This window comes from Echiichthys vipera (genome assembly GCF_963691815.1).
Source record: "Echiichthys vipera genome assembly, chromosome: 3".
Classification (NCBI taxonomy): Eukaryota; Metazoa; Chordata; class Actinopteri; order Perciformes; family Trachinidae; genus Echiichthys; species Echiichthys vipera.
In genome coordinates this window covers 8,174,865-8,196,942 of record NC_139828.1, presented here as the reverse complement: position 1 = coordinate 8,196,942, position 22,078 = coordinate 8,174,865, and the positions used below count along the sequence as shown (strand labels likewise).

General features: G+C 42.7%; 2 protein-coding genes across 2 annotated transcripts; one reads left to right on the top strand and one right to left on the bottom strand.

Annotated features, from left to right (window-relative positions):
* Window positions 1–517: 517 nt before the first annotated feature.
* Window positions 518–22,002, top strand: LOC310945001 (uncharacterized protein; the record flags this gene model as incomplete). The annotated part of the gene is made up of 21 exons (XM_083910940.1): window positions 518–731; window positions 2,389–2,554; window positions 2,648–2,800; window positions 2,885–3,045; window positions 3,214–3,390; window positions 3,488–3,626; window positions 3,946–4,133; window positions 4,216–4,357; window positions 4,438–4,604; window positions 16,385–16,440; window positions 16,690–16,823; window positions 17,129–17,220; window positions 18,003–18,098; window positions 18,383–18,548; window positions 18,634–18,786; window positions 18,869–19,029; window positions 19,872–20,045; window positions 20,126–20,267; window positions 20,400–20,587; window positions 21,526–21,667; window positions 21,827–22,002. The coding sequence occupies exons 1-21, from the start codon at window positions 540–542 to the stop codon at window positions 22,000–22,002; spliced, it is 3,165 nt and encodes a 1,054-aa protein (XP_083767066.1). The 5' UTR covers window positions 518–539.
* On the bottom strand, window positions 9,586–13,757 carry LOC310945102 (cytochrome P450 2J4-like; the record flags this gene model as incomplete). The annotated part of the gene is made up of 9 exons (XM_083911076.1): window positions 9,586–10,029; window positions 10,110–10,251; window positions 10,354–10,541; window positions 10,846–10,984; window positions 11,082–11,258; window positions 11,427–11,587; window positions 11,672–11,824; window positions 11,918–12,083; window positions 13,566–13,757. 9 exons carry the CDS (start codon window positions 13,755–13,757, stop codon window positions 9,854–9,856), a joined length of 1,494 nt encoding a protein of 497 aa, XP_083767202.1. The 3' UTR covers window positions 9,586–9,853.
* Window positions 22,003–22,078: the final 76 nt, after the last annotated feature.

Below are 22,078 nucleotides of genomic sequence, written 5' to 3'. Positions count from 1 at the left end.
TTAAATTTCTATTTTTCCTACAAGACTACAGAATCTTGCTCTGACTGTCTCCTTTTAGAGACCAGCTCTTTAGTTGTGGACCAATGGTCCGACACATTTCCATTATCAAAATGTGACTGCATGATGGATCGGTGAGATAGCTTTTGTTCCCAATGCAGTTTCACTCTTTTTACACTTTGAACATCCAAACTCAGTCTAAAGTTGCTAAAAGACAGTACAATTATCACAGTATTGATTAGAAGAGATTGCTGTTGCTCATGCATGATTACCATCATGTTATTATGTAAAGGCATGATTCTGTTTAGGTATCAGCATTTGTACTATGGCAGGAGTCTGGTTGTCTGTAGCTGGTTATATAAGTACAGGTCACAGCCACACATACCTTTGTGCAGACTGAACGGATCACTGAAGTCTTGTTGGTAGATGTGTCTACCACCAAAGGGTTAATTACAGGGTGTGCACGCATTACATAACCGGTGTTGCAGAAGGAAGAAGAGTCTCAGACCTTCATCTTACTGCTGGGTTGACTCTCTGTAACAATGTGGCTTTATAATTTTTTGCTGGGTTTTGACCTCAAGGGACTTTTCCTGTTTATTTTTATTTTTATCATTATAGCAGACTACCTTAAAAACAGGAACCCTTCAAATTATCCTCCAGGACCGCAGGGTCTCCCCCTTGTGGGAAGCTTTTTCAGTATGGACAGTAAACATCCACACAAGTATTTTACCAAGGTAAGGTATGATGCAATTGTGTTTTTGTTATTAAATGTGGATTTGAGGCATTTGATTAGTTTGACTGATTTAATCAACACTATTTTGCAAGTGCTACCAGTACAGTGGCGTATTTGGACAATGGCACCATGTATGTAATAACTTTGCCAACAGACTTAAAAAGAGAGCTGTTTCCATTTCTTTTTATAATTAAGAATGTAGGTTTAAATTGTTCTTGTGTCATGAAATGATAAAAACAAAGGGCACATACTGATATGTGGTGATGAAACTGTAAATATAATATTAATATGATGCAGGGAGTGCTCATGTCATAGAAATATATAGAGATTTTAAGGCTCATTTGAGTAGTTCAAGAGAAAAAGGTGTTGTTAGCCTGTTTATGACACATTCAGTGGGGCCAAAAAGTGTGTGATGGACGATGATGAGGGTAAAGCGCCCTCTTGTGTAATCTTGGGTTAATATATATAATGGTTACCAAAAAAATTAAAGATATAATCAAAATGTGTTCATATTGTAGGGCAATTCACTCTTAAAATAAAAAAATAAAAAACATGTTTTGCTAGTGTAATCTCTGTTTCCATGGAGATAGATTAAATACAAAACAGCTTTGCAAGCTCAAACTTGTCATAACTAAGATATCTGCTGGAAAGAAAACTATTTCCGTTGACAGATTTTGCTACTAGATAAGTGAAGTTAACATCTATGCTATTTTTAAGATAGAGTGGTGTCACTCACACTTGCACAGCTGATGTTATTCTAACATTGCAAAAAACGGTGATCTCCAGTGTGTTGTAAATATAAGTCTCAATCCAGCAGCAACGCAACGGACATAGCACCTCTCCATGCCATGTACCACTCCACTGCTCCTTGGTCACAATACCTCACCTCCATGAGTCCATGCCTTGCCGCAAGTCGTTTTTCAGAAGTTTGCGCCTAAGTTCTTTGTGATGGCAGAGGCAGACTAACCTCGTGAGGCCCCCCTGGTATCTCAACCTCCATTCTATTTTTTACTTGCAGACGAGTCTGGTACTCGCAGATCAGTCTGGTAATTTGGAGCCGTTTGCCAAGCGAACGAACCAATCAGCGTTGGTTTTGAGGCGGATTTAAATGTGATGCAACGTAAAGCAACTGTATAGTGTAAACAACATGGCAGCTTCAATGGATGAGATGAGCACAACTATCTTGCAAGCTGCTCGTTAATGCTTTTTGTCTCTTGGATCCTTCTGTTGGAAATGGACCGGACACCAGATATTTTGCTTTTAATCCATAAATTTGCGTTACACAAACAGAAAATATCCTTTACCGACATGTTGTTTACTTTCTGAGCTTTGCCTCAACACTGTTAGTACGTCATACGCTTTGTTGATCTGATGGGTTAATTTGGCCCGTATGTTGATGATAAATAGCGAATTTATCCAATCAGCAACCAGTATTTTTGCCCCTTCACAAAAGATTTCCAAACAAGAGTTTCCAGATGTATATGGTGAGAAAATGAGAATTATATGAATCAGTCCATCTGGCAGAGTCAGGTTAGTCGCACACATTAAAATGGCTGCCGCTCTGACGATCCTATGTTGATTTGACATAGAAATCTGTTCTACTCACATTTCTTTGGTTCTGGTTCATCAGCATTTGTTCCTTGGTGTATTGTCCACAGCTGGCTGATGTCTATGGAAATGTCTTCAGTGTCCGCCTCGGTGGCGATAAGATCGTGTTTGTTTCTGGGTACAAAATGGTGAAGGAAGCCATAGTGACACAAGCTGATAACTTTGTGGATCGACCATACAGTGCATCAGCTGACAGGTTGTACTCAGGAAACTCAGGTGAGCAAATCTCTCTCTTTCTCTTGTACATGCTGTTCAGGGAATAGTTCACCTGAGCCATTAACCCTATTTACTCTGTATGCTTGTGTCTAGGTGGTCTGTTCATGAGCAATGGTGAAACATGGAAGAGACAGCGTCGCTTTGCCTTGTCTACGTTACGTAGCTTTGGCGTGGGCAAAAGCACGATGGAGCAGAGCATCCGTGAGGAGATCCGACACCTTCAGGAGGAGATAGAGAAGGAGAAAGGTGGTTCACTATATAAGCTTATAATCAGCAGCTCAGCTCTTCAGCAATACAGTATTGTCTAAACTGTGGACTCCTTTTCTCCAGGTGAACCTTTCAACCCAGCAAACCTCTTCAACAATGCTGTGTCCAACATCATTTGCCAGCTGGTGATGGGGAAACGGTTTGACTACAACGACCACAACTTCCAGACCATGCTGAAGTATCTTTCTCAAGCCATTCAATTGGAGGGCTCTGTGTGGGGGGTGGTAAGTCAGTGACATCCATTTAGTTCAATCATTGTCAGAAAGACAGTATACTAGTGGGATAGTGGACGTTATCCTCAATAACTGACTAAGAGGCTCACGTCTGTGGTCAGAGCATATCTCAAAATGTAACAGGCAATTTAATGTGACCTACTGTTCTCTTCTGAGAAGCTGTACGAGTCATTCCCTGGAGTGATGAAGCACCTGCCAGGTCCCCACAACACCATGTTCAGCTATTACAACTCCATCTTGGACTTCATCAGTCAGGAGGTTCAGAGCCACAAGAAGGACTTGGACCACAGTGATCCCCGGGACTACATTGACGCTTTCATCATTGAAAAGGAGAAAGTGCGTGAACAACTGCAATGCACAACACTGTGTAGCCCTTCCTGTCAATCTACTAGCCACTCACAACTGCATGTGTCTTCTCTGCATTTCTGATTAGCACAAAGAGTCTGACCTGGGCTTCACTGAGGCCAATCTGGCTCTGTGCTCTTTTGATCTGTTCCTGGCTGGAACCGAGACAACCTCCACCACTTTGCTGTGGGCTCTGGTTTACCTCATCAATAACCCTGATATCAAAGGTAGGTGACATGTTAGGCCTTTCACCGAGCTAGCTGTAAAGCATCCACAAGACTAAAAAAGCTATACAACAGCTCTGTAAGGGCGCACTCACACTGTCCTTATGTACCGCGCCCCGGGCTTTAAGCACAACAGTGCTAAGTACTAAATACAAATGTTAGCATGCTAACTTTTCATAATAATAATACCAACATGCTTAAGTTCACCATCATATTTAAGCATGTCAAACGTTGACATATTACATCACAAGATAAGAGTCACATGACATTTTTCTCACCTTGTTGCTACAGGCTTAATTTCTTGAATTGTCTTGTTTCTTAGACAAAGTCCAGGCAGAGATAGACAGAGTAATCGGACAGGTCCGACTGCCCACTATGGCAGACAGACCCAACCTGCCCTACACTGACGCTGTCATCCACGAGATCCAGAGGATAGGAAACATTGTTCCTCTAAATGGACTCAGAATGGCCGCCAAGGATACGACACTGGGCGGTTACTTCATACCCAAGGTGCATTTAGTGCAGAGTCATTTTAAAATATGACTGTTATTGTAGAATTGCGTGGTGTTCACCTATAGATTTTGTTTTTTAGGGCACATCCTTGATGCCGAATCTGACCTCTGTGCTGTTTGACAAGACTGAATGGGAGACTCCAGACACTTTCAACCCTGGACGCTTCCTAGATGCTGAGGGAAAGTTTGTGAAGAGAGAAGCTCTCCTGCCGTTCTCTGCAGGTAAACCACATTCACCTTCAGTCTTAAGCATAACCCAAACCAGAATATACATTTAACTCTGAGCTCGTTGGACTCCTCAGGGAAACGTGTGTGTCCTGGAGAAAGCCTTGCCAAGATGGAGCTGTTCCTGTTTTTGGTGGGATTACTACAGAAGTTTTCCTTCTCTGTTCCTGATGGAGTAGAGTTGAGTACAGAGGGCATTACTGGATCTACACGTGTACCTCATCCCTACAAGGTTTACGCTAAGGCTCGCTGACTTATACTGAATTATCTCACTGAATCATTTATCATCTAAATGTGTAACAAACAAGGCTAAGCAAGACACTTTGGGAAGAAGCTGTAGTTAATTTCAATCTGAACCTTTCACTGTATGATTGTCTTGTTTATTCTCTCTTCCAGTACATTTCATTCTATGTAATTAAAGTTGTTATCATGCAACCAATGTAATATGGTCTTTAGAAATGTCTTTACCTCTGAATTTGCTCATTCCCTTCTTCCTCATATTAAAATCCAACATGATTGTCATTTATTAAGCTTTCATACCCTTTTACTTAATGGCCTCGATTTCCATCCATCCATACCCTCATTATCCCGTCATGTTCTCCATCATGCACTTCATAATAATCCATTATTGGACAACAATTGCCAAGAAAGAAGAGGCTACGATGGTATGATCATGGTGTGACTAATACATGTCATCTCATCTTCACCCGCTTATCCGGGGTCGGGTCGCGGGGGCAGCAGCTTTAGCAGGGGACCCCAAACTTCCCTTTCCTGGGCCACATTAACCATCTCTAACTGGGGGGTCCAGAGGCGTTCCTAGCATGGTGTGGAGATATAATCTCTCTACCTAGTCCTGGGTCTTCCCTGAGGCCTCCTCCCAGCTGGACATGCCTAGAACACCTCCCTAGGGAGGCGCCCAGAGGGCATCCTTACTAGATGCCCAAACCACCTCAACTGGCTCCTTTAAACGCAAAGGAGCAACGGCTCTACTCCGAGTTCCTCACGGATGGCTGAACTTCTCACCCTATCTCTAAGGGGGACTCCAGCCACCCTTCTGAGAAAAGCCGACCTTGTTCTTTCAGTCATGACCCAGCTTTCATGACCATAGGTGAGGCTAGGAACGAAGATTGACTGGTAGATCAATCTTCGTTCTTTCCGTCACAACGGTGCAGTAGAGCGACTGCAACACTGCAGTCTCCGGCCAAACTCATGCTACATCGCACCCTCACTCGTGAACATGATCCCGAGGTACTTGACCTTCTTCACTTGTGGTAAGGGCTTGTTCCCTACCTGGAGTAAGCAATCCACAGGTTTCCTGCTGAGAGCCATGGCCTCAGATTTAGAGGTGCTGATCCTCATCCCAGCCGTTTCACACTCGGCTGTGAACCGATCCAGTGAGTGCTGAAGGTCACTGACCGACGAGACAGGGACGAGATCCTCAGCCCACCAACTGCAACCCCTCCCCACCACGACGATGCATCAATATTCTGTCCATGAAAATCACGAACAGGATTGGTGACAAAGCGCACCCCTGGCTGAGGCCAACCCCCGAAGGGAACAAATCCGACTTACTGCCGAGGATCCGAACACAGCTCTGGTTTTGGGTGTACAGAGATTGGATGGCCCACAGAAGTGATCCCCTCAACCCATACTTCTGCAGCACCTCCCACAGTATCTCCTGAGCTACCAGGTCATATGCCTGCTCGAGATCCACAAAGCACATGTAGACTCAATGGGCATACTCCCAGGCCACATCAAGGATCCTTGCAAGAGTGAAGAGCTGGTCCGTTGTTCCACGTCAAGGACGGAATCCGCAATGTTCCTCTTCAATCTGAAGTTCAACTATAGGATAAACCCTCCTTTCCAGCACCTTGAAGTAGATTTTACAAGGGAGGCTGAGTAGTGCGATACCCTAGTAATTGGCACACCCTCTGGTCCTCCTTTTTAAATAGGGGAACCACCACCCCATCCTGCCACTCCCTTGGCACTGTCCAAGACTTCCACGCAATGTTGAAGAGACACGTCAACCAAGACAGCCCCTCCAAACCCAAAGCTTTCAGCATTTCTAGACGAATCTCATCAATCCCTGGGGCTTTTTTTTGATTTTTTTCTCTAAGTGCTCCTTCCACCGCCCGATTACCTCATCCGCTGAGGTCACCACTGTCCTGTCCTTACAGCTTTGACGTTTCCCTGTTTCCCCCTCCTGAGATGTCGAATGGTTTTTCAGAAGCACCTTGGTGGCGCCCGTAAATCCCTCTCCATGACTTCTCCGAAATCTTCCCACACCCGCTGCTTTGCCTCTGACACAGCAGAGGCTGCAGCCCTTCTGGTCTGTCTGACCTTGCAACTGCCTCCGGAGTCTTCATACATATCCCGAAAGGCCTCCTTCTTCAGTCGGACAGCTTCCCTAACCCCCGGTGTCCACCACGGTGTTCAAAGGTTACCGTTACTGGCATCCCTGTGGAGGTTGGGGGCATTGAACCAGAATGGGCAATGTTCAAAGCTTCCATTGCTAATGCTGCAGCGGTGAGCGGTGGCCTCAAGGTGAGTAATACGCACTTCCCAATAAGGGTAAACATGTCACTTGTGTTTTCTTGAATTTCATAGCTTCTGTATTTTTAGGAAATACTAAATATCTGACCTACAGGGTAAATATTGCCTTTATATGTCCCAGAAACTTGCATACAGGGATATTCTGGGGTAAAGAACTGGAGAAAGGACAGGGACTCTCTCAAAGCTGTTCCCTCTAGTTCTTTTTCTTTTCTGCAATTTTCTCTCTTGAGTTTCCAGTGTTCTCGCAGCCAATGCTAGTCATGCCTCGTGCAAGCCATAACATAGTGTGTTGTTATGATGGCTAGCTATTTTTCTAATTATGGCATTCCCTACTTATTGATGGATGCAAATTGGTAACTGTAAAGTTAATGACATTCGAACCTCAGATAGAAGAGGAACGATACGGAATCTGTCCTGAACGTGGAACACAGACCAGCTCTTCACTCTTGCAAGGATCCTGGAGAGGGCCTGTGAGTATGCCCATCCAGTCTACATTTGCATGGTGGATCTGGGGAAGGCATATGACCGGGTCCCCTGGGAGATACTGTGGAAGGTGCTGCAGGAGTATGGGGTGAGGGGGTCACTTCTGTGGGCCATCCAATCTCTGTACACCCAAGAACAAAACCCCGTCTTCTTTAAATTGATGTTATTCAGTTTATGTAAATGGACAACTCTGTAATACAGCCAAAATCACAGCGAGAGCTGTGTCCGGGTCCTTGGTATGGGATCTTAATTTTACAAAAAAAGCACTATATAACAAAGCCATTTCCTGCCTATACGGTCATCTCTGACGACATCAAGTGTTTTAGTAGTGTAGTTTTATGCTATGCTTGGAGGGAGAGACGGGCTGGACTGCAAGACGGATTTGACAGCAAATGACACCAAGGCCATTGACCATGTCACTGGGGTTAATGGCACTTAAGAAAAAGACAAGAAACTAGTTTGTAACTAACTAGTCATTCACTTTACAGCTACCAATTGGCATCCATCAATAAGTAGGGAATGACATAATTAGAAAAATAGCTAGCCACCATAACAACACACTATGTCAAGGCCTGACTAGCACTGGCTGCAGGCAACAGGCACACTGGAAACTCAGGAGAGAAAATTGCAGGAAAGAAAAAGAACTAGAGGGGACAGCTTTGAGAGAGCTGTTTTCATTTCCTCCCGGTCCTTCCTCCAGTTCTTTACCCCCAAATATCCCTGTATGCATTGTTTCTGTGACAAGTCAATATTTACACTGCAGATATTTATTATTTCCTAAAAAAACAGAAGCTATGAAATTCAAGAAAACACAAGTGACATGTTTACCCTTATTAGGAAGTGTGTATTAGTCACACCATGATTGTACCATAGTAGCCGCTTCTTTCTTGGCATTAATTGTCCAGAAATTGATTATTATGAGGTGCAAGATGGGGAACATGACGGGATAATGAGGGTATGGAAGGATGAAAATCGAGGCCATTAAGTAAAAGGGTATAAAAGCATAATAAATGACGATCATGATGGATTTTAATATGAGGAAGAAGGGAATGAGCAAATTCAGAGGGAAAGACCTGAGAAATCTAACGTCATAAAAAGGTTTAAAGTAAAGGCTTGTGAAAACATGAACATAATCAACCCGTTAGATAGAGGTGATACTATAGGAAAAGTTACTCAATGATGGCAACCTGTTGGTTAAGTGTTCAAGAGAAACTCAAAATAGCACTCAATCTAGAAGAGACAGGAAAACTGTGGATTGGATGAGCTCAATTGTTTTGATATATGATGGATGATGTTAGTCCTCAACTAGTAAAGACTTTGCTCTTTTATTTTGAATTTGGTGCACCCTACTGGAAACATCCTGCCAACACTTGGTTTGAAGTGACCTGGATTGGAAGTCATGACTGTTTGCAAAATATGGAGGGCACAAAAGAGAACGGCAGGAGTCCTTCTCTAGGCTGCAATCATCCCTACAATAAAAAGTGAACAAACTGAACAAAGTTTTCCATTTCAGTCCCAAGGCAGATTCTGGGGGGACTGAAATGGTGGCATGATATCAGTAATAAAAGAGCCATTACAGTTATACTTCTTTTAGAGCCCTCCATCTTGTCACTTTCTTTGTTTTTTTAAATCTGTTGTAAACTTTATTGAAACACATTCACCTCTCTACTTCCAGTCTATACTTTATATGTTTCCCTATTAAATCTACACACACACACACACACACACACACACACACACACACACACACACACACACACACACACACACACACACACACACACACACACACACACACACACACACACACACACACACACACACACACACACACACACACACACACACACACACACACACACACACACACACACACACACACACACACACACACACACACACACACACACACAAGTTCCTATTTTCGCTTCTGCCCCAATTTCCAATTACAAGTGAACGCAGCGTAACCGTTAGTGATGATCTGGGCTGGCAGACCAACCACTGTCAGCAGCGTCACAAACATGGCAGCGTATTTATATCTAGTGAGGAAATGTCGCCACAGACACTCAGATTGTAATACTCAGCATAAAGGCAACAAGTGAAATCAACTTTAATATCTTGAAAATAATTTGTTAGTCACTTCAAATGGCTGGTAACTCAGCCACCAGCAATGAGTGTACCTCATGTTGTGTTTATACCAAAGACCTGAACCAGTTTTGTGAAACGACATCAACAAATCATTTACTACTCATTAACAAATGTATTACATTGATTGCATAATTACAACTTTCATTACACAGAATGAAATGTACTGGAAGAGAGAATAAACAAGACAATCATACAGCAGTGAAAGGTTCAGATTGAAATTAACTACAGCTTCTTCCCAAAGTGTCTTGCTTAGCCTTGTTTGTTACACATTTAGATGAAAAATGATTCAGTGAGATAATTCAGTATAATTCAGCGAGCCTTAGCGTAAACCTTGTAGGGATGAGGTACACGTGTAAATCCAGTAATGCCCTCTGTACTCAACTCTACTCCATCAGGAACAGAGAAGGAAAACTTCTGTAGTAATCCCACCAAAAACAGGAACAGCTCCATCTTGGCAAGGCTTTCTCCAGGACACACGCGTTTCCCTGAGGAGTCCAACGAGCTCAGAGTTAAATGTATATTCTGGTTTGGGTTATGCTTAAGACTGAAGGTGAATGTGGTTTACCTGCAGAGAACGGCAGGAGAGCTTCTCTCTTCACAAACTTTCCCTCAGCATCTAGGAAGCGTCCAGGGTTGAAAGTGTCTGGAGTCTCCCATTCAGTCTTGTCAAACATCACAGAGCTCAGGCACGGCATCAAGGATGTGCCCTAAAAAACAAAATCTATAGGTGAACACCACGCAATTCTAAAATAACAGTCATATTTTTGATGATCCTGTTAGGCCTTTAAATGACTCTGCACTAAATGCACCTTGGGTATGAAGTAACCACCCAGTGTCGTATCCTTGGCGGCCATTCTGAGTCCATTTAGAGGAATAATGTTTCCTATCCTCTGGATCTCGTGGATGACAGCGTCAGTGTAGGGCAGGTTGGGTCTGTCTGCCATAGTGGGCAGTCGGACCTGTCCGATTACTCTGTCTATCTCTGCCTGGACTTTGACTAGGAAACAAGACAATTCAAGAAATTAAGCCTGTAGCAACAAGGTGAGAAAAATGTCATGTGACTCTTATCTTGTGATGTAATATGTCAACGTTTGACATGCTTAAATATGATGGTGAACTTAAGCATGTGAGTATTATTATTATGAAAAGTTAGCATGCTAACATTTGTATTTAGTACTTAAAGCCTGGGGCGCGGTACATAAGGACAGTGTGAGTGCGCCCTTACAGAGCTGTTGTATAGCTTTTTTAGTCTTGTGGATGTTTCACAGCTAGCTCGGTGAAAGGCTTAACATGTCACCTACCTTTGATATCAGGGTTTTTGATGAGGTAAACCAGAGCCCACAGCAAAGTGGTCGAGGTTGTCTCGGTTCCAGCCAGGAACAGATCAAAAGAGCACAGAGCCAGATTGGCCTCAGTGAAGCCCAGGTCAGACTCTTTGTGCTATTCAGAAATGCAGAGAAGACACATGCAGTTGTGAGTGGCTGGTAGATTGACAGGAAGGGCTACACAGTGTTGTGCAGTGCAGTTGTTCACGCACTTTCTCCTTTTCAATGATGAAAGCGTCAATGTAGTCCCGGGGATCACTGTGGTCCAAGTCCTTCTTGTGGCTCTGAACCTCCTGACTGATGAAGTCCAGGACGGAGTTGTAACAGCTGAACATTGTGTTGTGGGGACCTGGCAGGTGCTTCATCACTCCAGGGAATGACTCGTACAGCTTCTCAGAAGACAACAGTAGGTCACATTAAATTGCCTGTTACATTTTGAGATAAGCTCTGACCACAGACGTGAGCCTCTTAGTCAGTTATTGAGGATAACGTCCACTATCCCACTAGTATACTGTCTTTCTGACAATGATTGAACTAAATGGATGTCACTGACTTACCACCCCCCACACAGAGCCCTCCAATTGAATGGCTTGAGACAGATACTTCAGCATGATCTGGAAGTTGTGGTCGTTGTAGTCAAACCGTTTCCCCATCACCAGCTGGCAAATGATGTTGGACACAGCATTGTTGAAGAGGTTTGCTGGGTTGAAAGGTTCACCTGGAGAAAAATAGTCCACTGTTTAGACAATGGTGTATTGCTGAAGAGCTGAGCTGCTGATTATAAGCTTATAAAGTGAACCACCTTTCTCCTTCTCTATCTCCTCCTGAAGGTGTCGGATCTCCTCACGGATGCTCTGCTCCATCGTGCTTTTGCCCACGCCAAAGCTACGTAACGTAGACAAGGCAAAGCGACGCTGTCTCTTCCATGTTTCACCATTGCTCATGAACAGACCACCTAGACACAAGCATACAGAGTAAATAGGGTTAATGGCTCAGGTTAACTTTTCCCTGACCAGCATGTACAAGAGAAAGAGAGAGATTTGCTCACCTGAGTTTCCTGAGTACAGCCTTTCGGCTGATGCACGGTATGGTCGATCCACAAAGTTATCAGCTTGTGTCACTATGGCTTCCTTCACCATTTTGTACCCAGAAACAAACACGATCTTTTCGCCACCGAGACGGACACTGAAGACATTTCCATAGACATCAGCCAGCTGTGGACAATACACCAAGGAACAAATGCTGATGAACCAGAACCAAAGAAATGTGAGTAGAACAGATTTCTAATTCAAATCCACATAGGATGGTCAGAGCGGCAGCCATTTTAATGTGTGCCACTAACCTGACTCTGCCAGATGGATTGATTCATATAATTCTCATTTGCTCAGCATATCCATCTGGAAACTCTTGTTTGGAAATCTTTTGGGAAGGGGCGAAAATACTGGTTGCTGATTGGATAAATTAGCTATTTATCATCAACATACGGGCCAAATTAACCCATCAGATCAACAAAGCGTATGACGTATTAACAGTGTCCAGGCAAAGCTCAGAAAGTAAACAACATGTCGGTAAAGGATATTTTCTGTTTGTGTAACGCAAATTTATGGATTAAAAGCAAAATATCCGGTGTCCGGTCACTTTTCCAACAGAAGGATCCAAGAGAAAAAAAGCGTTAATGAGCGGCTTGCAAGATAGTTGTGCTCATCTCATCCATTGAAGCTGCCATGTTGTTTACACTATACAGTTGCTTTACGTTGCATCACACTTAAATCCAACTCAAAACCAACGCTGATTGGTTCGTTCACGTGGCAAACGGCTCCAAAGTACCAGACTGATCTGAGAGTACCAGACTCGTCTGCAAGTAAAAATAAAATGGATCTTGCGATACCAGGGGGGCCTCACGAGGTTAGTCTGCCACTGCCATCATAAAGAACTTAGGCGCAAACTTCCGAAAACCGACTTGCGGCAAGGCATGGACTCATGGAGGTGAGGTATTGTGACCAAGGAGCAGTGGAGTGGTACAAAGCATGGGTGTTCCAGGCACGTCCAGCTGGGAGGAGGCCTCGGGGAAGACCCAGGACCAGGTGGAGAGATTATATCTCCACACTGGCCTGGGAAGAGCTGGTTAATGTGGCCCGGGAAAGGGTCCCCTGCTAAAGCTGCTGCCCCTGCGACCTGACCCTGTATAAGCGGTTGAAGATGAGATGAAATGAGATGAGATTTTCTTGGTAACCATTATATATATTAACCCAAGATTACACAAGAGGGCGCTTTACCCTCATTATCATCGTATACACACACTTTATGGCCCCACTGAATGTGTCAATATACAGGCAAACATCAACTTTTCCTCTTGAACTACTCAAATGAGCCTTAAAATCTCTATATATTTCTATGACATGTGCACTCCCTGCATCATATTAATATTATATTTACAGTTTCATCACCACATTTCAGTATATGCCCTTTGTTTATCATTTCATGACACAAGAACAATTCAAACCCACGTTCTTTATTTAAAAAATAATGGAAACAGCTCTCTTTTTAAGTCTGTTGGCAAAGTTATAACATACATGGTGCCATTGTCCACATACAACACTGTACTGGTAGCACTTGCAAAATAGTGTTTATAAAATCAGTCAAACGAGCCTCAAATCCACATTTAATGATGAAAACATGATTGCATCACACCTTACCTTGGTAAAATACTTGTGTGGATGTTTACTGTCCAGACTGAAAAAGTTTCCCACAAGGGGGAGACCCTGCGGTCCTGGAGGATAATTTGAAGGGTTCCTGTTTTTTAGGTAGTCTGCTATAATGATAAAAATGAAAATAAACAGGAAAAGTCCCTTGAGGTCAAAACCAAGCAAAAAATTATAAAGCCACATTGTTACAGAGAGTCAACCCAGCAATAAGATGAAGGTCTGAGACTCTTCTTCCTTCTGCAACACAAGTTATGTAATGTCCACACACCCTTGATTTAACCCTTTTGTGGTGGACACACACCTACATCCGTAATTCAGTCTGCACAAAGGTATGTGTGACTGACCTGTACTTATATAACCAGCTACAGACAACCAGACTCCTGCCATAGTACAAATGCTGGTACCTAAACAGAATCATGCCTTTACATAATAACATGATGGTAATCATGCATGAGCACCAGCACTCTCTTCTAATCGATACTATGATACTTATACTTTTTTTTAGCAACTTGAGACTGAGTTTGGATGTTCAAAGTGTAAACAAAAGCTATCTCACCGATCCATCATGCAGTCACATTTTGATAATGGAAATGTGTCGGACCATTGGTCCACAACTAAAGAGCTGGTCTCTAAAAGGAGACAATCAGAGCAAGATTCTGTATTCTTGTAGGAAAAATAGAAATATAACTTTTATGTTATATAACGTATATTTTACAACCCGGCTAAGAAACTTAGCATCATGGACACTCCCTGTATGCAGCTCCCAATGAGTTTGAATAAAGGGTTGTTTTCAAATGTATTTTTTCTCATATGTTTTATCAAGCCCCCATCACAGCGATTTCCTGGTTGATCCAATCAGGAAGTGCCAAAAACTGCAGTTCGCTGAGTTTCCACTAGGGGCAGGTTTCATAATAGAGCAGTTTCTCATTGACCCCCATGTTGAAAAGGCCGTTTTCACAGCATAATTAAACCTTTTTAAGGCCTGGTACAAAAAAACATTCTAGTTCATAACATCATGACAACACTGAGGGGATGAATTTTTTTGTACCAGGCTCATTTTTATTTTATTGGAGGTTAAAGTTTATGAATAATTAGGGGCGCGGCCTCTTGAGTGACAGCTAGCCGCTGGCCCTCACTTCTCCTTGGAGGTAAACATCAGCCAAATTGACGTATCTTCCTCCCCACAACATCACATACATGCCCTTTTTTGGTAAGAGGAAATGAGGAGGAGTCAAAGTCTGACAAGATGGCGACTCCTGTAGGCGAGGACGATTGGATCAACTTGAGAGAACGGACCTCGACGGAGAGGCTACGTCCTTTCTTTATACAGAATGTGGTTTTTCAAGCTCACTGCTTCTACCTCCATGTGCTCGCCTTTTCAACAAAACCCTGTCTTCTCTAAATTGATGTTCTTCAGTTTATGTAAATGTAAACTCTGTAATACAGCCAAAATCAGTTTATTGATTTAAGAAATGATTAAAACATAATTTATGCAGATTTGTTTTTATATTACAACTTGCATTCTCTGATCACACAGATGGTTTGAGTTCACAGAATAAAGGATAAAGTGATGATTGTCGCCTCAATTAAAGAACAATACTTATTTTGCCTCCTTGTTAAAAATCTTTGAAAAGGACATAGGCATTGCTTTGAAAGAAGATACATGGTCATGAATATGCAACAGAATACATTTTTCATTTACCAGTAACAAAAGCAGAGCGATTAATCTTAAATGTAGAGAAACAAGGAATGCATCTTTTGTCATGTGAAGAAAATCATGTGGAGCTAATACAAAAAAGTTTATTCAAGTGTGATATTACCATCCTTCTCTTAAACTAAAGTAGAGTATACTTGTTATGTATTTACCAGATATATAATCATATACTTGACTTATACTGACAAGTATTCAGAACAATTTAAGTAAACCTGGCTTACTTAAACTTGTCATTGAGATAAACTTGTGGTGAAAATGAAAAGTATACCTTAAGTTCTCTTGAAGCATTTTTACAGTTAAAATAAAACTTACAGTAGACGTTAACAAGTGTACTGCTTTTAACTTTTATTAACTAAAAAGTTGGCAAATTTAGTTCGAAGCAGTATTAAAATAGTATACTTATATGTATACTGCTAGTACATTGATATATGCATTACTACATAAAGTAAACTAAGGGAAATAAACTTGAAGTTTACTAAATAAAATGAACCTGTACTTTGTTTTGGTAAGAGCTGACACTGAGAGCTCATGGATATATGATTATATAACAGGCTTTATCAAGATCCCCTGTTGCTCCATACTAATAAATGACAGTCATTATTACTGTAGGTCACACATTGTGCAACACTTAAAGGATCAGGATGATAAACAGTTGTCTGGTCAAATGTTAATGACCATCTCACAGAATGATCTGAGATCCAGTAGGTAAAAGATTATCAGACCAGTGATCGACAATAACAATACCGTCTTTGTACAAGTAAAGAACAGTTTATTTTTAGTTTGTTCAAACATCCTCATTCGATGTGAGAATGTAATACTGCCACAGTTAACTTTGTCATGTATCATTAGGGAGCTTATTTGTGAGTAAATCCTGGTACTCTGTGAAAACCCCTCTGTGGGAGCGCAGGTGCTTTAACCATAGGTAACCGAGGTTACTGTTTGGCGCTTAAACAGTACACAAGTCCAGGTTCTTTGGACTTTGAACTTGAAATTATCATCTGACCTGAGTGACTGTAAATCAACACATACCGTCTATATTTATTTTGGTCGCTGCTGTTTAACGCGGTGTGTGCTTTACCTTTTAACACAAATGCAGAACTTCCTACTCAACACTGGACCTCCCAACACTCAACTACACACCAGGTCCAAGAGGTAACCTCTGCAGAAGACTTCATGGGCCACTCCTCCTGTGCTCTGGTCAGGAACTCAGGACCTCTCTGCCACAAGGAGTCACCATCAAGCTGCTCAGGGGAACACCCTCTCGTGACTAGATCAGCCATGTTGTACTGACCGGGGACCCACCACCAATCTGTCACTGGTCGGGCTTCTGGATCTCACCAACACGGTTAGCGAATAAAGTTTGGAACCCATAACTTTCCCACTGGATGGCTCCCAACACAGTCTGGCTGTCGACAAAGTGGTACCACCTATCCACTTCCAACCGGCCATGCTTCAGGATGTACCCCTTCAACCAGGCAGCAAAGACGGCTACGCAGATCTCCGCTTTTACAGCATTGCCCTTCTGGTCGAGCGGGGTCAATTTTACCTTTGACTCCACGAGCCGGGTTACAACACTCCCTGAAGTCCCCCAGCGCAGGTAGAGAGCCGCCCCATAAGAGTCACAGCTGCCATCGGAAAATGTGATCCCCCAGGGTTTACCGAGCCAGCCGGGAGGTGTAATACTCCTGGGGAAAGTGATGGTACTCAGCCGGGCGTACTCTTTGAGCTCGATTGCCCTCCCGTGCAGCTCACCAGACAGTGGCTTGTCCCATGTATCCTTAGTCAATGTGCCGGCCTCTTGAAAGGCCCTCCTGACAAGAATGACGCCCTTCTGTTTCAGGGGTGTCGCCAGACCAAGGGGGCCATAAAGCCCGGCCACCTGGCTCAGTAACATACAACGGGTCCGACGTCTTCTCCTCTATGTCCTCCATGGTGAGGTCAAGCTCAGTGTGCATCTTTTTGGGATCTAATCAAAATCCCATTTAAAAAACTTCAGTCTATATTAAACATAAACATGTCAAACCCATTCTCATGAATTTAAAAATGTCTTACTTTGGCGACATCTCGAGGTAGTATCAAGAATTACAGTAGAAAACAACAATGCATGCTGTGCAGCGCATTTTGCATAACATTAAAGGTGGGTTGCACCAACTTTTGCCGGGATTATCTAATTTTCCAAATAAACATACAAAAAAAAACACCTCAATATTACTCAAATTGTACTTTGAAAGTTTCTATGATAAAGGAAAACTAGATTTTTATTAAATATTAATGTCTGACTCGTGATGATGAGTTAAAAAAGTAGATGCCGCAGAACCAGAAAGTCTTTTAGTACTTCACACATTCTTCTACGTTACAGTAAGTCTTGTAAGGCAGCTGCATGTTTGCTGCTGAAGGACTTTTGTTAAATGCTCCTGCTGTGTTATGGGGTAGATTGACTCTGGTTTTAAGCTTATTCTTACTCTGTATTTAGTTACTGGAGGGCTGTTCCCTCTCTCTCACACACACCACAGATACATAAACTGTGAGTCAGTCAAATACCAGCCCATCTCTGACGAGAAATTGATGATAGAGCAAGTGATCCTTATCAGTCCCTTTCTCCTCTCCACTGCTTCACAATGTGGCTGTGTGATTTGTGTCTGTGGCTTGATCTGAGGGGAATATTATTTTCTATTGTTGCCGTTCTCCTCGTTGTGTATTTTCTGAACAAAAAGGATCCACCCAACTTTCCACCAGGACCACCAGCTCTTCCTCTTTTAGGAAACATATTCAACATTGACTCTAAACAACCTCACATTTACTTAACCAAGGTAAGATGACAGAATCCTATTTTTTATATCAATCAGTAGTGTTTTTGTGAAAACTTGGATGGAAGAAGATGGAAGGAAGATTCTTATTTACGTTGATTGCAGAGACAGATCCTTAACTAACGGGAAATTACAAAAAAAAATCACGAGTCTATGGTAGAAAACAATGCTGAATACCTGTTGGTGGTAAGTCACAGTTTTACAGAAATGACTGTCCTGAAATGAGCATCTTATCAGAGTCACATGCTCGACAACAGGCCATTTATTCTCTGCTCCTGCATCCACAGCTCGCTGATGTTTATGGGAATGTGTTCTGCATACGTCTGGGAAGACACAAAACAGTGTTTGTGTCTGGGTGGAAGATGGTGAAGGAAGCCATAGTCACACAGGCCGACAACTTTGTGGACAGGCCTTACAGCCCCATGGTGACCAGACTTTATTCAGGGAACTCAGGTGAATCACAGTGCATCGGTACAAAAGTTGTCTACCTGACCTCTGATCCCTGCTTGAGTAAAATCATATGCTTACTCTCTTTCAGCGGGTCTTTTCTTCTGTAATGGCACCGTGTGGAGGAGACAACGGCGTTTTGCCATGGCCACGTTACGTACCTTTGGTTCGGCCAAGAGCTCGATGGAGCAGAGCATCTGTGAGGAGAGTCATCATCTGCAGGAGGCGATGGAGAGGAAGAAAGGTTGGCAAAGAGAGCAAAACATGATGGAATTTAAATACAAAATACACCGTGTACTCAAACTGAGGACATTTCTTCTGGTCAGGTGAGCCATTTGACCCTGTGCCCCTCTTAAACAACGCCGTGGCCAACATCATCTGCCAGATAGTGTTTGGGAGACGGTTTGACTACAGTGACCACACCTTCCAGAGCATGCTGAAGAATCTGACGGAGATGGCCTATCTGGAGGGCTCCGTATGGGCTCTAGTAAGATGCAAAAAAGCCTCATTCCTCCCTCATATGGGTCTGCAAACCGCAGCACCCCTATAGCTTTGCCAAAAAATAACATGGGAATAAATAACCTGTCTTTTTTGCACAGTAGAAAATCTTTCAAAGGGAACACCTGTTTTCTTGGAGTTCAAGGTGATTTAAAAAATATATATATATTACGTGAAACTAAAAAATGCGTTACATCCTACGTCTATGGCCCAGCGCCTTTCACTGCGGGTGGCTAATCTTCAGTTTCTGACCCCCACCGCTGGTATGCTAACCATGGATAAATCCCCCCCACTTATCAGAGGAAAAAAGGATTGCATGGACAGATTAATTTGCTTTCAACGATGATGGCTTACCTGTATGTTTGATATGTGGTGAGAAATTAGCGAACAACATTTTTTTATAACAGGTTATAGCAATAAAATGTAAACCGTTTATTGTCGTTTTATAATTTCATATATATCATAACTATATATGAACATTTATAAGCAGTGACATCAAATATGGTTTCCAGCTCCACACTATTTTTATTTGGTGGAATAGAGGGAAAAAATGGCTCTTTTGATAGTAAAGGTTGCAGACCTCTGTCCTAATGCATCAAAGTAAAACTAACAACCTCACATCCATTGATAACTGAGTAATTTCTTGGTTTGCGTTCAAAAAAGCCAATAGGGAAGCGTAAATAAGTCACAATAACTTCATGCAGGTAAAACAAATTTGTCATTTTGCCAATTGATAGTTCTGTATCAGTTAATATTATGAGCTAAAGTCAGATCTTTACCTGTAAATGATGAAACAACACTGAACAAGTCCCTTGCTTCCGCTCCAAACAGCTATATGATGCGTTCCCAGCTCTGATGAAACACCTGCCGGGGCCTCACAACGGCATCTTCAGCAGCTCCAAATCTTTAGAGGCATCGATCAGGGGAGAGATAGAGAGGCACAAGTTGGATCTGGACCCCGGCAACCCACGAGATTACATCGACACCTTCCTGATAGAGGATAAAGTACGGCGTTTACAGTGTTGACTACGCAGTTCAGTGTGCATGAGAACCAAGAACTAACTCACTTTTTGTTTGGCTGACAGCACAAAAGAAACAGTGAACTGGGTTTTGACGACGGCAACCTGGTTCTGTGTTGTCTCGATCTGTTCCTGGCTGGTAGTGAAACCACTTCAAAGACCCTGCAGTGGGGCCTCATCTACCTCATCAGGAGCGCTCATATCCAGGGTGGGTGTTCGGATAACGGAGTCTCAGCAGCAGTGGCACAATAATAGGATTAAAAGACATCAGAGAAAGAACCTGTTGAAGATTAAGATAGTTTTAATTGATCAGTTGAAAATCTTTTCTTTCCCCTCCTAGACAAAGTCCAGGCAGAGATAGACAGAGTAATCGGACAGACCCGACGACCCAGTATGGCCGACAGACCCAACCTGCCCTACACTGACGCTGTCATCCACGAGATCCAGAGGATGGGAAACATTGTTCCTCTAAATGGACTCAGAATGGCCGCCAAGGACACGATGCTGGGCGATTATTTCATACCCAAGGTGCCTCTACTTATAGGAGTCAGAATGGACAGTTGTGTCCGTTATGTTAAAGCTGCAGTCGACAAGTCTGACAGATCAAGTTGACTTAGTAGATTTCTAATGTCTACAAAGTTCTCGTCAGTGCGCGTGCACCAGATTCCTGTGAACGCGTCATCTCTTCTCTCATCGAACAAACAGCATTGAATACACGCTACACGGAGGTAACCTTGCTAGCAGTTGCTAACGTCATTTAACGTATGCCTAGCGTGAGGCATGCACACGTGATGAAAGAATATGCGCGAGGAGGTGGGGGGGTCTGTGGCGTGTGCATGAACTGTGACTGATGAGACTGCGTTGAGTGGACAGGATGATACGGGCGCGGTCGATTTTTGCAAAACAAACGAACAGGCTTTAGGTGCACATAGGTGTTTTTTTTTTCTAAAACCGTATGATTTATGTTGATCTATTGGAGAATAGTGTCGGTTTCAGTGAATATGATCAAAAAAATGCTGCCGACTGCAGCTTTAAGTAGAACATCAATATGTAAATTTGTGCAATTTTTGATTTTTATAATTTTACTTGAAAATGTTATGTTTATCTTGAATAATGTGATTAAAACTTAATAAAATGAGTATATATATTTAATTCACACAGGAGTATACAAACAGGCTTTACCGTGTGGTTATTTCATTTAAACTATTAATCAAACCATCAGAAAATATGCTATATCGTGATACATCGTTGAGATATCTAGAAGATTTTGGTCGGATCACCCAGTTCTAGCTGTGTCTGCTACAGCCTTTCAGCAGCGATCTTGTGATTAAGCCATGTCTTATCATCAGTATCATAACACATTTCCCTTTACACGCCTTATAAACTGCCAACAAGGTGTGGCTGCACTATGCATGCATCCTTTCTTATAATCAATATTAAGTTGAATTCTGTCTGTGCGTCGTCAGGGAACCTCTGTGATGCCCAACCTGACCTCTGTGCTGTTCGACAAGACTGAATGGGAAACTCCTGACAGCTTTAACCCTGAACACTTCCTTGATGCTGAAGGGAAGTTTGTGAGGAGGGATGCATTTTTACCTTTCTCTGCAGGTAACGTCATATTTAACTGATAATCATGGGTTTGATAATGTGAACTGATTTGACAATTTGAGCCATGAAATAGTTAAGGGTGCAGAAAAAGTTAGCTGGATAACGACAGTATACAGTTAAATATTTCCCATGCACCTGCCTTCGTTGTTGTTGTTCCAGGAAAGCGTGCATGTCTGGGTGAAGGCCTGGCAAGAATGGAGCTGTTCCTGTTTTTCGTCAGTTTGTTCCAGAAATTTAATTTTTCCACTCTGGATGGAGTTGAGCTGAGTACGGAGGGAGTCATCGGAGCCACACGCACGCCGTACCCCTTTAAGATCTACGCCAAAGCCCGTTGAATCCTGCAGCCTAGCCTCTACTATCGACCGTTTGCTGCAACAAAGCCAAAAATATTATACGTTATACTTCATACAT